At 43.0% G+C, this 20,755-nt stretch overlaps 1 protein-coding gene across 1 annotated transcript; it reads right to left on the bottom strand.

Annotated features, from left to right (window-relative positions):
• Nucleotides 1–1,032: 1,032 nt before the first annotated feature.
• Nucleotides 1,033–20,453, bottom strand: ENOPH1 (enolase-phosphatase 1). The gene is made up of 6 exons (XM_073340497.2): nt 20,247–20,453; nt 11,620–11,721; nt 9,462–9,664; nt 4,904–5,036; nt 4,049–4,172; nt 1,033–2,064 (listed from the first exon to the last, which is right to left on the bottom strand). Exons 1-6 carry the CDS (start codon nt 20,328–20,330, stop codon nt 1,925–1,927), a joined length of 786 nt encoding a protein of 261 aa, XP_073196598.1. The 5' UTR covers nt 20,331–20,453; the 3' UTR covers nt 1,033–1,924.
• Between the last annotated feature and the right edge of the window lie 302 nt (nt 20,454–20,755).

Here is a 20,755-nt window from a genome sequence, read left to right as displayed (position 1 = left end):
TAGCTGCTTTCTGTACTTCTCTGATGGCAGAACATGGCACCTTTTCCCTTCTCTGTAGGGGGCACATCCTGGTAGAATCAAATACCCCCACCACTGGGAAGACTAAACCTCCACTGCTGTGGCTCATGGTATTAGAATTGTCTCTCTCTCTCCCCTGCAGGGGGCAGCCCCCACACGGACTAGGTGGAGACACGTTCTTCGATCCTAGTCAGGCAGAAAGGATCCTGGACAAGGTGGAATCTGTGAATTATACAGATTCGCTATGAAAAAAATTCCTTCCTTCCTTCCTGTTCTGCTCATGAATTTGGGTGCACGGGCTGTTAGGACGACCTGGGCAGAAGTAAGGATTTCTGGGTCCTTTTGTCATACCATGTTTAAGTAGATAAAGTTGTAAAACTTGACATGTTTCAAACCATTAGCCAAAAAAACGGAAGCAGTCCGGTTGTGCCGGTAAAACATGCACGGTGAGGGACAAAGACAAGCACATGTCCAAATATGCAGTAGCATCCATCGCTACCTTTTCTGCACAAGCAAGAGAGGCTGGGGTTTGTGTACATTTTACTGGAATACTTGATGTTCCTTGAGTTAAAGGATTCCCTGTAGGCCATTCTTCACTGCCTCACACTCTAAGCTATTTTACACCCATTCTTCACAGCTGTAGACACTACCATTCTGATTGGATAGTGCTTTATACCCACAGGTGCAAGGGACCTACAACAAGTGCAAGGTAGTGATGAATTAGACCCTTAGGCCCTATGCTGCACCTGTGTTGACTGCTGTTAACAACAGGTAGCCAACTTGCTGCTCCTGCTCTCCTACTATGTGTAGAACTCCCACTGAAAGCAGAGGAAGGTTTTGAGTGTCACACCAATTCCTCTCCAAGAGAAGGCTCACATGGCCTGCAGGAAACAATGGGGAAGGGTGTGGCAGTACTGAAGGAAAGCTAGCAGGTTACAGGTAAGAAAACCCTTCCACCAATGCTAGAGGCTGGCCACTGGTGGGATAATGCAAATACTGGAATTTTAGGCGGAAGACAATTGTACTTTTATTTACCACATAGTATAAAGTGGCGTAGGTTAAGTGGTGCTGTTACATGGTTTGTATTTTTGTAATCATTCATTGATATCAAGTGCAGCAGGTAGTGCCAAAGCCATGAACTATCTTTTCTAATGTCTATTTAGAGCTGAGCTGAGTTACAAGTTAGTGAAACCATTTCTTGGCTGCTTAAGGAAAGTTTCAGGATTATTGCTAAGAGTGCTACGTTTCTGAAATAAATGGAAATCTGGCTCTAGCATGCAGCAGGTCCTGCAGTACCTAGCCCAATATCATAAGCAGGTTTACATTTAAACCTCCTCTTTGGCGGATCTAACTGCAGCCTCCAAACTTCATGGGTCCACATGTGACATTTACCTTTGGCTATCCTGAACATATAGAGCTTAACCTCTTAAGACAGTAATTTCGCTTAATTTAACTTCCAGCGTGAGAGCTACAGATCTTATTGGAAGGGGGACGTTCATATTTCCTTGTAAGAGTCAAGTCTGTGGGAGTGTGAGAAATTCTTTGTTCACAGAATAGTTTGTTTTTAAGTGACAAATGTTGTCACATGGACTTTCATAACTAGATTACCCGGTGGTTGGCTGGCAGAACAGTCAACCTGTAGTAATAAATTCCCTGATAGGAAAGCTAATCAAACACAGGCTTCATGGATGCTGCTTCTCGCACCACTCACAACTCCAACAGACTTTGACAGGCCTCAATTTCCCTGCATTAAAAATCCCCTCCAAAATACTTAAATCAATTTCTGCAGACGGTCATGGATCCTGTACATATCTTCTAAAATTCTCATTACCAACATAATTAAAGATGACACAAGGACAATTCCAGCGGGTGTAGTTTGGTCTTTTGTGCATGTGCACAAGTTCTCCTAAGTGGAGGAAGGCAGGAACAGTTCATTGAAAGACGTGATGAGACTGTAATATGACTTCTCATCGTCTGTTAGCCCTGCATTACCTGGCCTCAGGACCACAGCCACGTGCATGTCTGCTTCTTCTGCAGCATTTGCCTCTGTGGAAAGACCAGAGTTTAGGAAACAAGAAGGCCAATGCAGTTAGTTTGGTGTTTCACATTGGTGGGCAAGGCAACATGTGCCTCCTCCAACCCCTCTGCCTCCCCAGTTTTGGAAGGCATCTTAGAATGCATGAGGGGTCTGGAGGCTGGAATCAAACTGGGTCTCCATACACTTTATAGAAGTGTAGGGCTGGCAGGGACCTCAAAGTCATCAAATCTAGCCCCCTCTGCTGAGGCAGGGCAAGTAAACCTAGACCCTCTCTGATAGGTTCGTTCTACCTGTTCCAAAAAACCTCCAATGAGGGGGATTCCACAACCTCCCTTGGAAGCCTGTCCCAGAGCTCAACTACCCTGATAGTTAGTTTTCCTAATATCTCCCCTAAACCTCCCTTGCTGCAGATTAAACCCATTACTTTTTGTCCTTCCTTTGCTGGACAGGGAAAACAAGTAATCCTAGTCCTCTTTGTAACAGTCCTTAACGCATTTGAGGACTTATCAGGTCCCCCCTCAGTCTAATTTTCTCAAGACTAAATTGTGACCAGTTTTCTTAACCTTTCCTCATAAGTCAGATTTTCTATGCCTCTTTTCATTTTTGTTGCTCTTCTCTGATTCGCTCCAATTTATCCACATCTTTCCTGAAGTGTGGCACCCAGACTTGGAAACATTACTCCATCTGAGCCTCACCAGTGCTGAGTCGAGTGAGACAAATACCTCCCATGTCTTACCAGGATTTTCTCTTTTTAATAGTTCTCTGTTGCCTTACTGTGAAAAGAGCAGAACTCTAGGGTACTGTAGGAGGCAAGGGAACATTGTCTCATCAATATATTTGAATGTAGTTGTGTTCTCACATGGGGGGGAAGTTTCTAAAGGAAAAACTGGCCCAGAACACAGGCCAGTTTGGCTTCAGCCAGAGCAGCAGGAAAGTAAATCCCTGCAAGGGGAGCTGGAGAGCATCCTAATTCCAGACTCCTCCATAATATTCTCCCCTGTGGCAGTCTGGTAGAAAAATGAGGTGGGAGTTCAGTTTATTGATAACTCGAACTCGAATGCTGGGGAAATGGGGAGTGCAAAATCAGACTACTTAATGTTAGGGTTAAGTTTCCCTTTGGGATTTCTGTCTTGTCCTCCACCGCTTGTTTTCCAGTATAAAGTTTCCATTTCTTTATTAAGGAATATAGATATACTGACAAATAAATTTACTCATTTGTTCCACAATGAATACATTGCTTAGAGGCCTAATCTGGGGCTACATTTGAGTAACACTGAGGGATATGTTCTGAACCAAGTTACTTGGGAGTTACACTGGTATAACATTAGAAACTATGCTATATTTATGTAAAGAAAAAGGTCTGGGGAAAAAGCTCTCTGGACCTGACTTTCTACTACCTCACAATGGGTGAGGTCTCGCCCACTTTGCACAGATGATGATTGCCTATGGTGTAGAGCAGAGAATCGGGTCTTCTGAGGAGGGTGCTTGTAACAGCAGCATACAGTAACCCTCATTCTTAGTTTTACGCTGAGCACCTGTAGACACTGGCCAATTGCACATAGACACAGATTTACTACTTTGCACCCAGTTTTAGTGGCCTGCGCTAGGCTCCAGGTGATAGACTGGGTTTGTCTACACGAACACCTAGTTTGTGGCAAGCTGAGGTGTAAATCTACCCCCAGTAAGCGTCCATGTGGACCCTGCTGCTGTGCACCAACAGTTCCCTAGCCTACTTTGATCTACTCCCTTTACACCCCAGCTTGCCACAAACCAAAAGTTCATGTAGACAAGCCCCAGGTTAAATGCTTGCCCTAGTCCACACACCAAGCGAGGCTACGTGATGGGATGAAAGTTTAAGAAAGGAGCAGTGCAACGGACATGCAGACATTCCAACCCTGGCAGTGGTAAGTGCTTAACACTGTACAGTTAGAGAGCACATCCCTCCTCGGCTGCAATGTGGGGAAAAGCAGGAAAGCCAGTCAGACCTCCTACCTCGAGTGACATCTGTCAGGAAGAGAACGTTGTTAGTTGAACACCCGATGCTTGACGCAATCCTCCTGTAACTCTCACTCTCTACCTTGTGACCTATTTTGGTATCGAAGTGGCCATCGAAGAGCTGAAAGATGGAAGAGAGCATTGCTTTTTTAGGAGGATACTAATTCTAGAACCCAGGTAATGAACTACAGAACCCTAATCAGTATCCTGAGTTCCTACCAATGCAGTGAGGGGAATTTAACAAACAAGGCTCTGATCACGGGAAAGCCAGAGAATACATGCCATTTTCAATGATACAACAAATAGACAGAGCATCCAGAGCAGGGTGGCCCCATTAGCTGCGTAGCTTTCTCAGCACCTTTCCTTAAAAATGGCTAAAGACATCCATTTACAAGCTGTGTTGATGTGGAAACAGGCTTTGCACAGTGCTTAGGGGTTGGCTTTCAGTGAGTCTGTCTGAGTATCCAGGCTCTTCTGGAGAGGTGGCTTAATTAGGGGGGATTCTCTCTCTTTTTAAGAGCGGGGCAGAGGAAAGAGATCTTTCTGTTGTGTTAACACCGTCACACTGGAAAGGCTCTTGCTGATATCCATGCACAGTATCAACTGAAAAAGCAAATATGGGAATGCAGTCTCTGAAATTGTAGCAGACTTGACAACTGCAGCTAAAGCCACTTTCTCTTCACCCATCCTACACTTCTAATTTTTCTGTAACTTATTATAGCATCAAAGAATATTAATGGTTAGCACATCACCAGCACGAACCAGTGTATCCTCACCCCAGCTCCGGGAAGGTAGCTACCACCCCCATTTTGTAGATGGAGAAGCTGTAAAGAAGGCTATAATCTTATCTACCTCTAGAATATCCCCTTCTGTTGAGTATCCAAATAGAAGCTTCTGGGCCTCCACGCTCCCTGAAGAATAGATATACACTTTCATTCCTGCTTCCCTCCACTTCCTGATGGCTGGAACCACGTCCTGGAAGAATCTGCAATGAAGGATAATTGCAATATTAACAACTTGCGGACAGCTGCATGAGACAAACATAGTACTGCCCCATGCAAACTGCTTCGTTTCTATTACCGGATGGATTTTTTGGTGGTGGATTTAAAAGCTGCTCAGCACTTCTCCACTGGGGAATTTATTTCCATAACAAATACTACACTCTGACTGACCGAGCAATCTATTCTGATCACTGAACAGCAAGTAGCTACAAATGGCTGTTTCAGACACTTGGCTAAGGCTTCTCCAGCTCATTAAATGTTTGAGGAAAGAGAAGTTCCTGACCAGCCTGATGTTTGGAGGGATTAAGGAAGTTAACAGACCTCTTACATTCTGAAGCTTGACTGTCCCATAAAATAGTTTTCATTCCCATTCTACTAATAATTAGTAGGAGCAACCCCCTCTCATTCCCACCCATTAAAGATCAGCTTAGTTTCCTGGTTCTGAACACTTGCAGCAGGCAAGGTTGGGGGCCAAGAGTGGAAATGAAATGAGAATGCAGCCCTACGATCTATTGATGCAGCTCCTATGAAATGTTCAGGGTTAAAGAACAAATCAGGGAAAAAATGCTTCTTTAAGAAGAGCAGATCAGACCTTCTCCATTTATGGGGACTTGTTCTTTAAGTTTTACAGTAATAATCATAGATTAATTTCATCCATGGCTTAACTCCACTGAAGACAAAAGTTACATCAGGGATGAAATGACAGAAGATCTATTGATAGTTAAGCACCAAAAACCCCCCCAAACTCCAGCTTTGCGGACTGTTGAAAAATGCTACAATGGTGTTTCCATCATCACAGCCATACCAACGAACGGCAACAGGAGACTGGAGCCCATCTGACCAAGTAATAGGTGACACAGTATTCCCGTATCACGCCTTTGTAACAGCGTTCATTCGACATCCACTCTTATCCAAAGAGCAAAACACAGCAGAGCTCCAAGCTCTGTTTTACAATCAGTTCCCTAGTCTGATGATCGGAAGGTGCTTTGTATCAGTTTGGTAAAAGAAAACAGAGAAATCAGTGCAGGTTTTGTTAAAGGGGGTAACAGAGTTAGTTTTCAGCCTTGTGTGATTGGATTTTTAGGTTGTTAAAGGAATAATGAATTTTAAGATTGACAGAAAAAAAAAATCACTAATGATGCAGCTATGGCTTTGACAATAGCCTCTTTCTCCACGGCCTTACACCATTACAATTTATAGCAAGGTACTGGTTTGGGCCCCATCGTGCTAGGTGCTGTATAAACACAGAACAAAAAGATGGTCCCTGCCCCAGAAAGCTTGCAATCAGAGTATAAGACAACAGATGGATACAACAAACCGACTAGGGGAGCAAAAGTTAGCGGACTTTACTGGTCAGCATAAGCAGGGGTCTCTGCCCAGCAGCTGCACAATAACTGTAGAGTTTTATTTTGTAGGCATTGCAGCAGAAGTGAGTTTGAAGGAGGATGAGGTGGCTTTGCAGATGTGGATGAGGCGCTCGTTCCGTGTGGAAGGTGGCCAGTGAGAGAGCATGAAGGTGCTTGTTAGAAAAGCTTAAAGTGGATGAAGATAACTGGTATTACTGGCAGAGTGGGGTCAACAGCTTGATAGCGTATGGGAGATCCTAGAGAGAGCAGGAGTGGGCCAGAAAGGCCCTTAAAAATGAAGACAAGTAGTGTGTGTTTGTTTGGGGTGAAGGAGGCAAGCCAGGGGAGGGGGACACAGAGCAGCATGGTTTAGTGGAAGCAACGAGCAAGGAAAGTGATCTTTGCAGCCACGTTTGGAGTGGTTTTATACCTGTGCAGTGGGGGTGTAAAATGCCACCGCATCAGAATGGCAGCATTTGCCAGCCACACTGTACAGGTGTAAACAACTGCCCAGCATGCGAGACAGTGCAATATCAGACCCAGGAATGGGAGCTGGGTATCTGAAGAAATAGGGGACTTTGAGCTGACATAAAGGAATACGCTTTCCTTCTGAACATTTGTTTACACTACATGAACAGTAGTGTGGCGTCCTCTTTTTCCCCAGTTCTTTGCTACCATGCGCTCAATATGCCACAGGACTTGAGGGTTTATACGCAACGTTTGCTGGTTATTTAGAAGACATTCAAGTACAGCAACTTCAACGTTGGTACCAGTTAACCAAAAAAATTCAAACAGAGCATATTCTGATAGGAACTTGCCCCTCTCATGCTTTTGTTTGCCAAGCTTAATTCCTGCGTCTTGGATTGAGATGTGCCAGGTTTGGTTAGAGGAAGAGGGGATATTCTGGGGAACTGACCCAAGGCCCTAGCTGCCACGAAGAGACAAAGCTCAAATTTTAAGATTCCAAAAATAAGTCCTCTTCTTTCATATGGCCACTTGAAAAGCAACATTAAAGGTCGATGTCCAAGTTTGTCATCCACTCTATTAGCCTCCAGTGCCATGGAATGAATCAAGGTGTCCCTGTAGAAAAGGCTCTTAGAGGGCAGCGGCTCACTAGATGTTTCATGATTTGGGTGTTTTCTCCACATTTGTGTATCAGGCTGTCCATTTTCCATTTGTGAAGTAAGTAATTGCATTGCCCGTGTAAGGTTTTGATGTGGTTCGCTGTGACTCGTATCTTATGTGGCATGGTGAACCCAGGTGGTTGGTCTGTAGATCTGTGATTAGGGCTCGTTTTTCTATTCACGCTGCTTTCCCACAGCCTCCATTGCTTGTTGTTGGGCGACGGTTTCGAGAGCAGATGGGCAAGTCTGGGTTCATTATCACGTAGTCATATTCTCCTATTATTGCTGCTTTTCTTTGGAGGGATGGTGATAAGAGAGGTGTAAGGACTGGAGCCAGACTGTGGGTGTTTGCTTCAGCGCCCCTCTGACAATTCTCGTAAGCATTCAGTGCGCATTGACAAGTTTTGTACGTGTGCTACCTGCTATACTGGTGCTTCACTTCAGCTGCTAACGCGACGGGGGACGAGGTGGCTGTGTGCAAGGCGTGAGTGTCTGCTCCCCAACGGCTCCTTTGTGGATTGTTGTTCCTAGCCTTTACCTTGGCAGACAAAAGCCAGTTTTCAGCATGATCCTGAATGCAAGTGTTTATTAGCTGACTGTACCGAAACAAAGGCTGATATGCTGTAGAGCGCATAAACAGCTGAATGGGTTTTCTTCCTTTGTAAACCATCCCAATGTTTTTACAGATTTGATCAGTTTCTTCCTGCTTCCCTTCCTCCTTTTTACTACAGTACTTTTCCTTTGTCTTCTACCTTTCCCCAAGTTCTCTATTTCCCTTCTCTCTTCTCTGTGCAAGGAACATCCAAAACACCTAGAGACTGGTCATTCTCACTCAGCCATGGAATTGAACCACTAAGCATAGTCAAATATCTATACTGGACTTCAACTGAATGGTTATCCTGATTCTCCGCAGAACTTCACAATATTTTAGCCACCTCACCGTTTGCTGAAAACCCCCCCAGGTATCAGTGGAGATGTGGAGAGCTTGATTTGCTATTCCACTCTCAGCAACTGTGAGATGCCTAGGAATGAAAGTACCTGTCCCAAAGACAGAAGGGAGTTCATCTCACTTTTCATGCTCTCCCTCAACTCCTCCCCAATTTCTTGTTTAGGTTTGTCTATCCACCTTGTCCCAGAATTAATTGTAACTGTTGGATAAATGATTTGAAATAAGGAGGGCTGTTCTCTAAACTGAGAATTACCAACTTGTGCTTTCCATCTCCCTTGCTAAATGAATGAGTCAGTTTTACCAGCTGAATAATAGGATACATATATTTCGCTAACATAACGAGAGAGCCCTCTTAATCACTTGAGCAGAATTGCTCGCTCCAGTTTCCTCACGATGTGTATTCTCACAAGTTCCTATTTCTCAAGTTCTGTCTTTTCCCATAGAGCCTGTGAGTTAGTGTTTGCCATCTTGCCTTGCTGCCAGTTTACTGGTGACGATAGCAGCAAAGTGCTCAAATGTGCAAGCACATACCTGCTGAATATAGTGATCATTTTATACAGGCTGGGGGGGGGGGGGGGAAATCACACTCCTTTGCCCCTCAAGTTTTCCCATTACTCATTGGGATGACTACAGTAAACTAAACTGAATCCCAGGGTCTTACAATTTCCCAAAGTCATTTTACAATATTGCTCCCTAGATCCCATGGGTAAAATCAACCACAAATCATGGATTAGTTTTGCATTGTGCATTCAAGGTGAAAGGTGAGGCTGGCTGAACTTGGTCTTGGTTCCATGATAGTGCTTGGGCTCAGCTAAGACGTTCAGCTAAGAAGTAATCGGATTACATTTTTATACAGCACTACACTGCTATGACCGGTCACCTTCCAGCCACTATGTAACTACTTGGCTCCAACGTATGCCCAAGAAACTTAGCTCAGCAAAATATAAAAGATCTACTTCAAGGAAACTTTCAGGAACAGGAGTTACTTACTCTCCCTTCATGTGTCCAGTTGCATAGGCTGCCCTCCACATGTGACCCTGCAGCTGTTTCAATGCTGTGGTCTTTCTGTCCAGGGACATCTGCCAGTGCACATTGTCTACTACAGCCTGGATGACCTGTTCCACTTCATCTTCTCCACTTCCAGTTTCTAAAGGAATAGGCACAACGCCATCCACGTTGGAATCCTCTTCAGCCTTGAAATTAAGAACAAAAAAGGTGACCCAAGACTGCTAAATAGGGCCCCGATTCAGGAAACCAGTTGAACATAAGTCCATCCCTATTCAGGGCAGCACATAGAACACATCCTTAATTTTACACACATGAAGTCAATCGGGCTTACACAGGTGCTTAACAGCTTTCCTGAATAGGGACTTTTACCAGAATTGGGGTCCAGAAGCATACACTTTAATTGTAAACTACACTAACCTAATTTGATCACTGGTTACCCTACTACATAAGGCTGGACATAAGTTAAGTTCAAACACTTAAATTTAACTCACATTCTTTTTTTAAAATGTGAAATAAAGGCCCCAAGTATTTATAACTGACTGACCAAAACCATTTTGGACGTTAGTTAAACATCTTGGTCTTACATTTAAATATGGAGCCCTTTTTTTAATCTAGAAGATATTGTCCCAGCTGGACAAATTTCAACATACACCTACAAAGAGCTAGAATAAAATGGCTTCACCTAAATCCTACATTAACCAGCTATGCAAACTCAGATTTTCTGAATCCATAAAAACATGGGTTCTCAAAAAACCCAATACTTACCATTTGAACAGCACATTAAATGCTTTCAACACTGCTTTAATCCTAAATATAATGAGTCTTACCACAATGATTTTTGGGAAGTATACAGTTCTCTCCAAGATTCATTTAATAAAATAAGGGAAGGCATTAAATGTGGCATAAAGACTCTGTATATTTAAATAGAAGTTTCATAGATAAAGCCTCAAACTAGATTTTAAATAGTTACAGGATAGTGGGGAATACATTCAGATTCTGCATTTAACCACTACCATTTAAAAACAAAACAAAAAAAACCCTAAAAAGTTGGCCCTGGAAAAACAGATGTTAATATTCTATTTATGTGCTCCCTGTATCATATTTGAGAGAGAAGTCTGGTCTAGTGGTCAAAGCACAGGACCAGGAGCCAGGAACTCCTGGGGTCAGATCTCAGCTCTGTTACTGATTTCCTCTGTGACCTTAGATATAGAGGTAGGTTTTCTGACTTGAGCATCATATCCAGCTGCAAATGGAAGGTCGCAGGATCGAGTCCTAGCAGAACTAAGCGCTGAGCACTCTGATCCCAATTCAGCAAAGCACTTAAACGCATGCTTAACTTTTAGCACATGAGAAGTCCCATCATGGGACTACTCCTGTGCTTAAACTTTACTGGATCAGAGCCAGCGTGCCCAGCACCCTTCAAAATAAGTCCTTTATCTGTTTAGATCAGCTGCTAAATATATAGCCAGATCACCACAAAGAGCTTTCAGAAAGAATGCTCTCAGCAAGAACAGATTCACAGCACCCAGCCTCTGATTAGAATTATGCTGGGCTTCCTGTTCTGCTCCAGTACAGTTGAATTTCAGAGGTGAAGACTGAATCTCCACCAGTGAATTGTTGTGACAGAGATCAGCTAAACAGCCCTTGAATTTAAACATCTTGGAACCTGAGGCAGGGGATTCTACCTATGTAGGTTTTTATACTGTACCCTTCGCAGTACTATCTGAACATCGCTGACTCTCAGTGGATGACTCTAGTCTCTGGACCTTACTCCTGTGTTGGCCCAACAGAGCCAGTGTGGCATTTTAAGGAGTGGGGATGGAAAATGTGTGTTCAGTTTGTGTTCACATTACTGCATCCTGGAAGCGGGGATTTGAATCTATTTATGGCTGGCGTCTGTCAGCAGACATGTACGTTAGGTAAACACATCCATGGAATATTGGAGGGACAGACGCACTCTGTACGTTCAAAAACAAATAAGCTCAGAAAGAAGGGAAGTGCTCCTCAAAGTCAAGTGATAACTCCTACTACTTCACGAATATATGATACGATTAGTAAAAACAGCCACAGCTCTGAGTGACCTGAAGTCCTTTGCAGGAAGTAAACTCTGGCAAGATATAACATGGTTCCAATCACTCACCTGTTTCCTCAAAAGGCTGATGTCCTGCTGGCACTCCTCCTCTTCCCAGTGCATACGCAGGTACTCTTTAACATTATCTCTGATGTACGGAAATAGTGTGTCCTGGTAACACAAACACACAGGACTCATTTAAACTTGCGCACTTACACTCATGTAAGTTTCCCTTACAGGGATACTGCACATATGATTAAAAAAATTAGTTACTGTGTGTACCGTAGGCATTACTGAAGAGTTAAAACTCTATGAAACAGACAGAAATGCTCAGTAACTATTGTTAACGATGACCAAAACAAACACCAACCCTGATGGCATAGAGAAACCCAACAGAACCATAAAGTGCTGTGTGGCTCAAGGTTATCCGAATAAGTGCTTAGAAGTAGATAGGTCATTGAAAACCAAGTGAAAGCATTATGTACATGTATTATTAACAATGAAAAGACTTCAAAAAGAGAAGTTGGTCAATTTTTTGAAAAATCCAATTTCTGATCGAGCTGCTTTCCAACAGTATGACCTCAAATTAAACAAAAGTGTAAAAAAAGCATAATTTTTTTCTGATCTCTTGCTGATGTTTAGAAGGGTCTTTTCACCATGGGGTAGCTGACTGTAGAAGGGAAAAGAGAATCAAGCTGTTCTGTCAAATGCTCAAAGGAAATGAACTGAAAAGAGGCATAATTTTTTTTTTCCCCTCGCGGATCATCTTCTCTTGTAGTGATCTCAGGTGTTACCTGTAACTCTAGTACTAGTGGGTACAAAGCTTTCTGGCAGAAATGTGATTCTTTTCAAGTTGAGGGTGCCCCCTTAAGCAAGCTAGTGAACACAGATTTACCAAACAAGCGCTTATGTAGCTGCAATCACTTAATATTAGCAGGGGGACCAGTTGAAGTTCAGCTGTATTAATGAAAAGATGTCTCATTTGACATCTTAGTGCACGTCCAGAGAAGATCTTTCAAATAACACGACATGACTTTCAACTCCTAAGCACAGGAGTTCAAGGCTGACTGCTCACACACTCAGAACTAACAAGTTATACGAATTTTTTTTTTCTGTTTTAAAGGGGGCCCTTCCTCTTCGGCCATTCTAGAAATGAAATTTGACTTGTGATTTGAGCTAGAGAATTATACGTATTTTTAAACCGGTCTTTTAAGAAAGTCTTACATCGCCATATATTTAGGCTTTCAATTGAGCTCTGCTGGACAGTATTTCTAATTCTAAGTGAAATAAAGCAAGCTTAGAAAAAATGTGAGAGGAGAATTGTAGCCATGATATGGAATCTTAAGGGAGAACAGAAACACAAGCGAGCCTTCTTATCACTAATCATGTGTATTACAGTAACACCAACAGACCCCAGTCAGGACTACAGGGATAAGCAGAGCATGCCTTTGGATGGAGCTGGGAAGTTTATCCCTGTTTAAGTTATTTCACCTTCCTGTTACAAACATTAGCTGTTAAAGAAAATACCTTACTGACTGCCACCATTTTTCTTTCTCTGTCATCCTACCAATTACACCTCAAATAAACCATAAAGACTATTATTTGTATTGCCGTAGCGTAGTACCTAGAGGTCTCATTCCCATTGTGCTAGGCACTGCATAACCATACAACAAAAAAAGTGCCCACCCTGTCAGATTATAATCTAAATACACAAAGTCTAACAGCTGGACAGACTACTGTATTTTGTTCTGGTGAAAGTGACATCTCAGTTATGTGATGTTTGTGTCAAACAACCAACCTGTGGCTCTGAGACACCTGGGTACCGTGATGGATTAAAGAATTTTGGGACCCTGTGCAGTGGCAATTGGGTCCCCCCACACTTTCTCTGCCCTGGGTTTGGAATGTGAGCCTGCTCTGCACTCACTCTGCAGCAGCTCCTGTCCTGTAGGGCTGGCCCAGTTCTCTGCTCCAGCCTGTTGAATGTTGAATCTAGTCTGGTCTGCCCTGATTTTGCTGGAAGACCTCAGGGTGATGATGCAAGGAGAGAGGAGCATGCCAGGGATGTTTGTTGTGAATGGGGAGGGTGCTGCATCTTTAAAGCAACTTTCTCTAAAGTGCTTTGTAGTCATTAGAATTATAACAGCACTGAAGCGTTGTGACTAAAAACAACTTCCCAACTCTACTGCTCTGCTTTCAGGCTCAAGTTATGTCCGTAATTCTCCAATCACTATCGAGAGTCTTTTGTGGTGGTAAAGAAATGAACTTTTTAAATAGTATTTTTAAAATTTTAAATACTAAACTTTTTAGGTCTTTATGTATCAAAGCAGCACAAGAGGGCCCAAATCCATTATTTTTCCTCCTCTGCATGTCCCCTTCAATGTTGTTCAAACAATTATTACTAGTCTTCAGTGTTGACTTAATTTCTTAATGTATCTGTTTGTCAGAGAGTATCTAGATCAGTGGTACGTGTATCCTTGGGGGTACTCAGAGGTCTTCGTACATGAACGCATCTAGATAGTTGCCTAGTTTTACAACAGGCTACATAAAAAGCACTCGCGAAGTAGTACAAATTAAAATTGCATACAGACAATGACTTGTTTATACTGTTCTATAGACTATACACTGAAATGTAAGTACAATATTTGTATTCCAATTGATTTTATAATTACATGGTAAAATTGAGAAAGTAAGCAATTTTTCAGTCATAGTGTGCTGTGACACATCTGTATTTTATGTCGATTTTGTATGTTTTTAAGTGAGGTGAAACTTGGGGAACACAAGACAAATCAGACCCTTGAATGGGGTACAGTAGTCTGGAAAGGTTGAGAGCCAATGATCTAGAGACTACATTGGATTGGATTATACTCTCAAAATTCTCTTTACAGCCAGGTGAGTAAGAAGCTTTTCACGTTTTAATTGAGAACAAAACAAAAAAAACTATCAATTAAAAAATGCTTGTCTGATTTGTTTTATCTACTATTGTTATAAGATTACTACAACTAAAAAGATTAAAGAAAAAAAACTTCAGTTTGATTACTCTGTGCCCTTGAAAATACTTTGTAATGGACAGAACTTTTGTCTAGTCAATTTCCCCTGTTGTGTTTTTTTTCCATGCAGCAGGGGGAGAGAAAAATATTAGAAACAAAAATTTGCAAGGGAATCTGGTGAGGGGTAATATCTGAAGCTACTTATCTGATTTTTAGAAAGTGACTAGATTTCAAATTGATGTCCACTTAAATTCAACAGGGAAAACAGGATAAAATGTATCCATTGTGACAGATGTGTCAAAAATGCAGCTGGCTTGACATATTTATCCATCCCCCATGACAATCTTTGTATTATGCAAAATCTTAACTCTCATTTTAAAAAAAGTGTCTAGCCCTTATGATTGAAAAGAAAGGTTTCCAAATATAAACAGAAATCGACCACTGCAGTTTTGTCTTCCTGACTCTGCAGCCTGCCTGAAAAAATGATAGATCTCCCACACCCATTCATCCAATTGGGGTGCTACCTTAAGCCCAGTGCAACATATCAATGCTAGCACTGATTATTTCATTGCTGATCATTCTAGGGGCTGGAAGGACGCTCAAGGGGTTGGGAACTCAGGTTAGTTGCAGGGAAGGGAATGAAGACAACATATAAAGAGAGTGACAGAACAGACTTGGAGGGGAGAGAAAAAGAACTCAAAACTAGCAGTGATCCTAAAATTGAGAATATCTTCCAATTGAATGGTACAACAAAAGTAGAAACAAAATGCTAAAATCAGAGGCTTAGTTATTACATAAAGAGCAAATTCTACCCTTGATCTTTATGCAAACCTCCCATAACATCAATGAAAGTTCTGCTGTGGGTGGAGGATAGCGCACAATCCCAAATTCATACCATGCCCCATGAACCATAATTTAAAATTTGAGGTCAGCCCTCTGCAGAGGATGAGTCTGACAACCCTGCCCTAGGACACGCAAAAATTCTAAATCCCTAAGCATGCCGAAATGCTCAGCTCCTTACTAATGGGATTCTAATATGAGAGAAGATTAGAAAACTCTCTCTAGATTAATAGAGTTCAGTGAATTAAGCGATGGAAGTGGAATGAGATTAATTATATCGTCTGCTGAAATTACAGCACAAGAGGAATATATATATTCTCTAAGGAGATGGGAAGTCTATGATGGGACATATCTAAGAGTAAGCCATTTATACTCTATAATAAAATTCTCTTTGGAGAATCCAATTGAAGCCAGAAAAAAATCTTCTTGCAACTGTTTAGTGACCAGCTATAAATTAATCAGTGAAGTGGAAAGGAAGGGAACTGAGTAAGTGATTAGTGGCAACCATTCTTAAAGTTGCAAAGAGATGCAGCTTAGAAGTTTCTTTGAGGAAAATGAGTAGTGTGTGCCATATTGCAATAATTAACATAATAAAGCCATTAAAGGAAGCTTTATTAGAGCCAAAGCGTACTTCATATGGCAGATTTATTCAATTTTAAAAATACAAGCAGTAGCCAAGAAAATACACCATTTTAAAGTAATACCGGCAAATTTGATGGTCTAAGGCCAAAGGTACGATATGATTTGGAAAACTGGAGAACTAGAAGAATGAGTGGCAGAATGAGGAAGAAACGGCTTTATACTTCTAGATTCAAGAAATGATATAGTGGGATCACTCTCAAGAAGGCTGCAACTTTGTGGGGGGCAATTCTTGTTTCATTCAATAAAAATTACCTCTCAGGAAGCGATTTCTATAAAAGATTCCACTATTCTATTCTTCAGGAAATCGGTATGAACTATTACCTTCATCCTGCCTGTGCAACAGATCATAGCTGGGTTTGTAACCCGTTAGTACCTGGTTAACTGTAGATACAGGTTGGGCCCACACTTCACGTAGTTAGTACTATAGCCTTGTCTACACTTGAAAGGGTTTGCCCATATAACTATACCGGCAAACCTTCCTAATAGAGATGCAGCTTATACTGGCAAAGGAACTATGTCCGTCTCTACACGACAGCCTTGCTCCCGCAGATGTAAGTGCCCTACTACACCAACATAACTCCACCTCCACGAGAGGCGTAGAGCTTAAGCCGGTGTAGTTTGGGCAACATAGTGTCTGTGTAGAGCATGGCAGCTTGACTGGACTCTGGGCACGGATCTCCCCACAGAGGTGAGAAGCCCTGGGCGGTTACCTCTGTGGGGAGCTGCATGAAGCTGAGAGCCCTGGCTCTCAGCCCACACACACTGTCCCTCTTCAGTCGGTGGAAGCGCTCCTGATGAGGACGTGCACCATTGGCAGGAGGTAGCGTGGACATCAGTAATTACTGGGGGGGCTGTACGTGGACCTAACATAATGACTTAAGTCTATAGTGTAGACATGCCATGAGTCTGCACTGTGGCTTTTGCCAGCTCAGCAATGTCAGTTAAGTGTGATTTCCCACACTCCAACATAGCTACGCAGACAAAATTTTTAAGTGTAGACCAAGCTCAAGTAACAGTGGCAGCTAACTATATTTTACCCTTGTCAATGGCCTAAGCTGGAACGAACGGTCTTCCTGTAGCCAGTTCATAAGTTTTGCTTAGCTGGCAGGGAACCCTAACTGTATCCATGTAACACATTTGTCTGGCCCTCTTTCCTCCCAGCTCTCTGTGCAGTAGGACTCCCAGAGTGCATTGATCAATGTCAGGATGGTGCTGCTGTGTGTACATATCTTTTGGGCTGAGGTATTCTGGGATAGGGCTCTCACTTTTCCAAAAATGCACTGATACGAACACAATTAGGTAACATGGTGGGTGTGGACCAGGAGTGCTGAAACAATTTTTATAGTGGTGGTGCTGAGGGACGTTGAGCCAAACTGTGAACCCTGTATATAATGAAAAGGAGTACTTGTGGCACCTTAGAGACTAACAAATTTATTTGAGCATAAGCTTGTAGCTCACGAAAGCTCTAAGGTGCCACAAGTACTCCTTTTCTTTTTGCGGATACAGACTAACACGGCTGCTACTCTGAAACTTGTATATAATGGAATCCATTTCAAGGCAGGGGGTGCTTCTACACCCGCAGTTCCAGCACCGATGGTGTGGATGCACTAAAATGGTTGTGTTAAGAAAAAAGCTGTTGTGTGAACACAACAGCATTTGTCATTTGTAACCAGGTCAGATGAGTGTCAAATCAGTTATAAAACAAACATGGGTATATTTGTAGCGTCAGTGGGCCCGAAAGTAATGCCTCTTGTTCAGTGTTTGTGAGACATACAACATTGAGGGTTTAAAACTGACAAACTAAACACGGGAGATCTCATATTCTATTATAATTTGGTTTAGGGCCAAATCAACATTTACCAAATTTTTGAAAGCTGAGCCTCCTTAAGGAAAAGAAGTAATTTGGGGCCTCCATGTGTTGTTAAATGCCCACACATCTTAATTTATATATCATCAGCTCCTTATGCCACCCCATAATTATACTGTTGACACCTGCATTGGCACACACTGAAATGAATAGGCAGTTCACATCTCAGCTATTGGCTCTCTACAAATTCACATGGACATCACATTTGAATAGCATCTGAGGGTTGGTTTGTTTTTTAATGAAAGCTGAGACTTGAGAACTACTTGAAGATCCAGCCTGTGGTTAGTCTTTTGCACCTTCTTGTGAGGAAGGGCATGGCCCACTGGTCTATGCAACTCAAACCCTCTCCTACACCACCACAGGCAGAGAGAAACAAACCACACACCAACATGCTCAGAAATACATTTTAAAATGTTTCTCTTGGAACACTCTTGCCCTGATGCATAGAAAACATAATGTGGTTAAAATAGCATTCAAAAACTAAACTATACCAGCAAAATCATCCTTGTGCTGATGCAGTTATACCAGCCAAAAAGGCCTTTTGCCAGTGTAACTGCATCTCCAGTAGGAGGGTTTACTTTGACAGCGTACCTATGTTGTAAGGAACACCTATACCCATAACCAGAACCAACATAACCATGTCAGCAAAATTTGGAAGTGTAGACCAGGCCTAATAAAGACTAGGCTGCTGCCTACAGCCCCCACAAGCAAGATTTAGAAAGTTAGTTTCCTTTTAAAGACCCAAGGTTTTGACCTTGTATATTAGTGATCTACCAAAATCATAATTACAGAGAAGAAAAATGTTGTATATGGTAAAAACAAAAATAGCAACATGTAAACCTATATTATCTTAGAAGAGTGACCTACATGAAAGCCAGTGAGTGAAAGGTGGTGGTGGTGATGGGGTAATCAGTCAGAAGACTAGTGAAACTTGATTTTCTTTATATATATATATATATATATATATATATATATATATAAATTTTAGTTATGATTGGTAATGAAGGCCAGCTTCACAAACAGCAGAGACGAGCAGCCCTGGGACAAAAAAAGGAACCACTCAATATATTGATTGGCTGAAACCAGCATAAAGGTATATTAAAAACCCTAATAAGCAAGTGCTGCCCTTTCTTTACTGAATAAGAAGGTGGATTTTTAACTTGTCTGTAATTGTTTTGCATTTGGAATGGTGTGTGTTTTATTTAGCTGTTTTGGGACAGTTATGAAAAACTAAACTGTTGTTTTGCCTTTATGAGGTCCTGATTTGCTGGCAAATTAAGCTGTAAAATCAGAATTTTGATCACTGTGTTGTTGTCAATGCATGCCAGCAGCAGTCAAACTAACAAGGAAAAAATCTTGGCTTGTATATTCAGTAGGGTTGTTTCATTTTTAATTCATTTCTTTTGCAGACATCTATGTTCTGAGCACTAGCCTGACAGAGTTTGACAGAGCAGCACACAGAGTAACCTTGAACTAGAACTGTGATCCAAAGTGACAACATTCTTAAAGTGACCTATGGTTAATGCTACATCCAAAAATGTATATTAAAAACTCAATCAGATAAACTAAAGTACATGTCCACCAGCTGTGTAGGAATTCCATACTAGTTACCCCAAACCACTGCCCTATTTTCAATTCACTACTCGTGTTCTGTGCGCTAAGCCACAGTAGAGCTTTGCAAACAAGACTGGGCTTGAGGCATGTACAAATGACCTGGTTTCTTGAATACCTGATGATGTGGCAGGCTAGCACTTTAGTCAAAGTAATCTACTCACATTTGACAAACTGCATTTATGTAGCAGGGTGCAGAACAGGGGCTGGATAGTAAAAGTTTATTAAGATGTTATTCCTAAACTGTAGGTGTTCTGTGAGAAGTGAGGGATAGACTACAGGTAGTGGTCTCTCAATGTTTCTATATTTAAATTTAACGTGGGTAGGTAGGTCAGTGATCTAGAATGGTTTCAGGGCAACGATCAGTGGAGCTGCAAAATAAATGAACCCTTGAGACAGACCCCACCCATGCAAGCAGCCAAGGCAAAAAAAAGATGAAAAATAAAAAACACGAGAGAACTGCTCTGATTGGCACAGGGTGGGAAAGCTGCCTCCAGTCCGCCCAGCATCACACTCCGCGCAAGATTCAGCGGGATAGCCATGAAGGGCTTTTCAGCCTTGGCAGGGGCTCCCCTCTCCCACGAAGCAAGCAGACCCCACCGCTGTGATGCCAGCCAGCGCCACCCTGTAGGAACTCGCCTGGCCTCAGGACTATTTTGCCGCCTGGCTCCTCGCCGCCCGCCGCCCGCCTCGCTTTGCAGGCGCAGCGCCTGTGCCAGGCACCGTCTCCCCGCGCAGCGAGCGCTCACCTTGACGTAGGTAATCGGCGTGGTGGTGCCTTCGATATCCAGCAGGATCACAGCGACTTCTGCAGGCACCGCGAACGCCACCATGGCCACCCGCGGGCACCGTCAGCGCCGGCGCCGCGCGCCCCCGGACAGCCCGCGGCGGGGCGGGGCGGGGCGGGGCGGGCAGCGCGCGCCGCCAGCGGAACCAGCGCGCAGCCCGGGCAGCGGCGAAGGGAGGCGCCCCACGTGGGTGGAAGGGGGCGCCGCTGCGCCAACCCAGGGGCTGACTGCCGTGTGATTGGCGGGTGAAAAAGAAGGGCGGGGCTTGGCCGTCATAATGCGCTTGCAGGGCGAGGGTGGCGGCGAGGAGGGGGCGAATGTGTGCGGGTTGCAGTGTGCGAAGCTGCCTAGCGCATGTGCTAGGCATGATCGGTAGAGTGCGGTAAACAGAGGGCGGGAGCGGCTCATTGCTTCGAGAAAGGGACAGTATGTAGGGTGCCTGGTACATAGGGTGCAAATAAAGTGCATGG

Source organism: Lepidochelys kempii, chromosome 4 (genome assembly GCF_965140285.1).
Source record: "Lepidochelys kempii isolate rLepKem1 chromosome 4, rLepKem1.hap1, whole genome shotgun sequence".
Lineage (NCBI taxonomy): Eukaryota > Metazoa > Chordata > Testudines > Cheloniidae > Lepidochelys > Lepidochelys kempii.
This window is presented reverse-complemented; position numbering and strand designations above follow the sequence as displayed.